At 45.2% G+C, this 4620-nt stretch overlaps 1 protein-coding gene across 1 annotated transcript; it reads right to left on the reverse strand.

Annotated features, from left to right (window-relative positions):
* Positions 1-628: 628 nt before the first annotated feature.
* On the reverse strand, positions 629-3712 carry LOC122016205. Its single transcript, XM_042573435.1, has 3 exons — positions 3011-3712; positions 1827-2910; positions 629-1095 (listed from the first exon to the last, which is right to left on the reverse strand). The coding sequence occupies exons 1-3, from the start codon at positions 3424-3426 to the stop codon at positions 808-810; spliced, it is 1788 nt and encodes a 595-aa protein (XP_042429369.1). The 5' UTR covers positions 3427-3712; the 3' UTR covers positions 629-807.
* Between the last annotated feature and the right edge of the window lie 908 nt (positions 3713-4620).

Consider the following 4620-nt stretch of genomic DNA (forward strand, 5'->3'; position numbering starts at 1 on the left):
CTTAACTAAAGGAATACAAATTGAGTTCTCACAATTCAGACATGACTTAGTTACTCAAGGTGAATATGGCTTGCGCCGAGTGGATGAGTTCGAGCTAAATAATGTGGTACTTTCCTTCAAAATCTTTAATTTTGAAGGCATAAATTAACTTACAAGCCAATTTACACTTAAAAAATTATCACAAAATAAGTATAAACTTGCCTTCGGAACTCACAAATCTTCCACCAACCACTAGCTTTTATACAATCGATTTGGATCCATCCCTTGTTATGATATTTTACATGAAACCATGAGAAGATGCTACCTTAACAATAGAACTAAAATACTCATCTACCGCCCCTACAGAGGTGGTGCAATAGTAAAACATTCGGGATCATTTTCAAATGGGACGAATATCCTAGATTTTACTCTGAATTTACTCAATAAGTGAGCCAAAGGATAAAAAGAAAGACTGTTAATTACCTCTAAGATTAGTCAGGATAAACCCGGACACTTATCTATCATCATGCCGGTGTTGGACCATCAAGTGGGGAAAGTTGTTGGACACCATACTACTTTATACAGCGAGTGAAAGGCGAGTGGACCAGATGATAATTTGACAAGAGACAACCCTACACAAACAAGAGAATAGAGAGCATGCAAGTTTCAGTAGATCCAATGTAGCTTGCTGTTTCAGACAAAAAAAGCACATAGGAATGCAACCATCACAATCTCAACTCACTCATTCACTCACTCACTCTCTTGCAAACAAAGATCACAAACCACATTCACAGTAGGAAAGCTAAAGCACGCTTTTTCAGACACATTTTACGATCGGCCACTTTGCCTGCTTAGGATCGCGATGATCTCTGCAAACTGAGGCCTCTTTGTAGGGTTGCTGTTCCAGCACCTGTGCATGAGTGACTTGAGGAACTGAGGGGTGTCTTTGGGTACCTCTGGCCTCAGGCCACAGGTTGCGATCCCTACCGCTGCTTGGACGGGAGAGAACGAAGAGTAGGCTGCCTCACCGCTCAGCATCTCCCACAGAGACATGCCGTAGCTGTAGACATTGCTCATCCAAGTTTCTGACACACTCTCAGGGTCCCCGGCAATTATCTGCATCAGTATCAAACACTATCACTCAGTGTGCCAAAAGGATATTGTAAGATCTATAGGACAGATGTTTGCAATTCAACCATAGCTCATGAATTCGTATATGAATCTAGGTGTTTAGCTTCTGAATTGTACGAGTGAGTGAAGAGCTCAACACTCCTTCAGCGATCATTATGCAAGTTGTGTCAAGAAATAAGTTGATGCTAAAGTCCATGATAAACTCTATATAGATCATAAGATTTGATTGACTATAATCCAAGAGGGATAGTTCATATGAAGGGGCTTCTATGTTTGCGCATGAATTCTAAAACGAATTCATATATAAATCTAGCACATGAATTTTAAAACGAATTCATATATAAATCTAGGCGCTATGAGCTAAGCACTCCTTCACATGATCATCAAGCAAGTTGTATCGAGAACTAAGTTGATCGTAAAGTCCATTCTAAACTCTATAGAGATCATAAGATTTTATTTTGACTATAATCCAAAAGGGATAGTTCATGTGAAGGGCGGCTTCATATACGAATCTAGGCATTAAGTTCGTAGAGCCTTCGAGTGAATTGTGTCCGCGAGTGAAGAGAGAGGCCCTCCTTCAAGCAATCATGCTAGTTGTGTTGTCGACAACTAAGTCGATTGTGAAATCCATAGTAAACTTACATGCTAAGCTTATGGAGGTATGATAACTCAATTGAATCTGTAATGGAGAGAATGAGCTAATGAGAGGCACTGACCTCAGGTGCCAGCCACCTGTATCCGGCGGTCTCGTACTCTGTGATCTCGCCGGCATTGTTGCAGGAAGTAACTATGCCCATGTCGCCGAGGCAAGCGTTCCTCTGCCTGTCCAGTAGAATTTTGTGCGTGTTGAGGTCTCTGTAAGCGACTCCATGGTTGTTCATGAACAGGAGCCCCTCTGCAACGTCCAGGGCGATCCTCACCACCTCCCTCGCCGGAAGCTTTCTGCTCTTCTGGATCAGATCGTGCACGGATCCGCCGTCCATCATCCTTGTCGCTACGCAGAGGCCATGCCTCTCCTCGAAGAAGATGCCGTAGAATTGGAGGATGTTCCTCTGGCCGCAGGTCATCAGCTGGAGCAGGTCCTGCCGGACCTCGACGTCGTAGGCGCTCCCCCGGTCGCAGCCCCGGAGCTTCTTGACCCACGCCCGCCGCTCCCTGTAAACGCCCCTGAAGGCGGTGGGCCCAGCGCGGTCAAGGAGGTCCACCTCGTCGGGGTTCAGCACCCACCGAGCGAGATCCTCCCCGCCTGACCGGATGCTCTGCCACTCGTCGATGGAGACGACGACCGACGAGATCGGGAGTGGGCAGGGTAGCTGCTGCGCCCGCCGGAGCCCGTCGCCGTCGGCCGACTGCCCGTCCTCTGCCTCGAACTGGGCGTCCTCCTCGATCGCCCTCGAGCTCTCCTCTTGGCACCCGCAGAGTCCGAAGGAGAGCTTGACGCCGCCGGTCTTGGGCTTCTTCACCGCCGCCTTCACCGAGGCCTCTATCCGGGACTTGAACTGCCGCTCGGTGCCTCTTCGGACGAGCACGGTGACGACGCCGAGCGTCAAGCCTTTCTTCTCGAAGATCTGGATCTTCTTGCAGCAGATCAGCGAGGTGTCAAGAGATCCAGACATCGCCGGCCATGACAGGGGCGAGCTGCAGGCGAATGTGACCTTGAAGACCACTCCCTCACTGCCTCCGCCGTCGTCGTCGTGAATCTCCTGGAGGTTGATCGCTGGGTGGTCGTCCGCCATTACCTGCTCCACCAATCTCACATGCAAAAGCACATCTTTCATGTCGAAGCCTGCTTGCGCGTAGCTGCGCCGCCCCATTGATTCAACCCAAAAAGGAGGAGTCTTTAGTTCTCAGCGAAGCAAAGCCGCTAAAGGAAAGGAAAGCAATCGACAGAGGGGAAAACCTGTTGGGCAATGCTTCAAAATGGCGGCGGGCACTGGAGAAGAACTTCTCCGGGGGGTGAGATCCCAGGTTCCGTCCGCCTCGGAAGAGGCGGTCGAAGCGCGAAGGCGAGGGATCGCGGACGGAGTCGAGGTTAATGGAGAGGGAGCTGCGGAGGGCAGCGATAGCGCCGGCGAAGTTACGGCCGAGGCGCTGCCACTTCTTCGGCGCCGGCAAGGCAGCGGAGGGGGACGGCGGGGAGGAGGATGACGACGACGAAGAAGAAGAAGAAGAAGACGCCGAAGAGTTGCAGGCCGGCGACGCCTCCTCTGAGCGATGGAAAGCTTCAGACCGATCATGAGTCTGCATAAGCACCTGCTCCACCATGTCCTCGTCGGTGCTCGGCCGGCCGGACCAGCACTCCAGCGCCGCCGCCATCTCCCTCAAGCCTACAAAACTCCAAAAGAACTGCAGGAAGAGGCTAAATAACCGCAGCGGCGGCCATGGCGAGGAGGTGAAGGAGGAGAGTTATGGCTATCGAACAGGTGGCTCAGGATCGTTGTCGCTGCAGTAAATCGGGTAGATGGAAGAGGAAAGGGAGGAGCTTGATGTAGAACTGCTGTGGTTTTCAGCGGTCGGCTCAGTCCCTTTTCCTTCCTTCCTCTTCTCTCGCTGCTGCGGCAGCTTTGCAGGTCTCTGCTCTGCTGCTTCCCAATTTATCGTACTACTCTTGGAAAATAATTGATGGACCACTGTAACCGTCCTTTCCATTTATGCCAAAAAATTTGAACTTTCCTTTCCCTTCAAGTAAACATGACGGCATCGTACGTGGTACTTGGAATTCACCAGTGCACCTCATTTGTTATTAAAATAAAATAAAATTTAAAAAAATTACTTACTATTTATACTTTTAAAAATATTCTTATTTTTAATAATATTATAGTAATTATGAGATTATAGAAATCATAATTCCTACTCAATAAGATGGCTAAGATTTATAATTACTGCACAGTAAGTATTTAGTAAATCTTGGCCAGCTAGAAATCTCTATCTCCCAATTAAAATGTAGGCATGGACATGCATATAATTAATATGGTCATATGAAATTACTAAAATACTCATGCATATGCATACATGCATATATTCTAGCGGGCCAAATTCTGACCATTTAGTAATACCCTTATATAAGTACATGTTCTTACAGGTCTTAGAATGCATCTAAGTTGTTGGGAAATTTATGTAGAACCTGATCCATCATTCAAGACTAGTAAATAAGACTAATTGAATTTATTATTTTTTTAATACATCTTAGAATTATTTTAAATGTTTTTTATAAGGAGTTATATATATTATATATATTTTATATGGGATGATATGTTTTGATAAAAAAAATAAATAAAAAGGACGTTTTATTATGATTTAGATGCTCTTTTAATACATGTTGTAATAATTTTTATATCAAAATTACTATAATAATATTAAATCATTTTTTACTAAATTAAAATAATTTTAATTCGTATTAGAATAATTTTAATTAATATTAAAATAATTGGATAATATTAAAATAATTTTGACTAAAATTATATGAAGCAATTTTAATTAAAATTATATGGAGTAAGGACTTCTTCTTGT

The sequence above is a fragment of the Zingiber officinale genome, chromosome 8B, assembly GCF_018446385.1.
Source record: "Zingiber officinale cultivar Zhangliang chromosome 8B, Zo_v1.1, whole genome shotgun sequence".
NCBI lineage: Eukaryota > Viridiplantae > Streptophyta > Magnoliopsida > Zingiberales > Zingiberaceae > Zingiber > Zingiber officinale.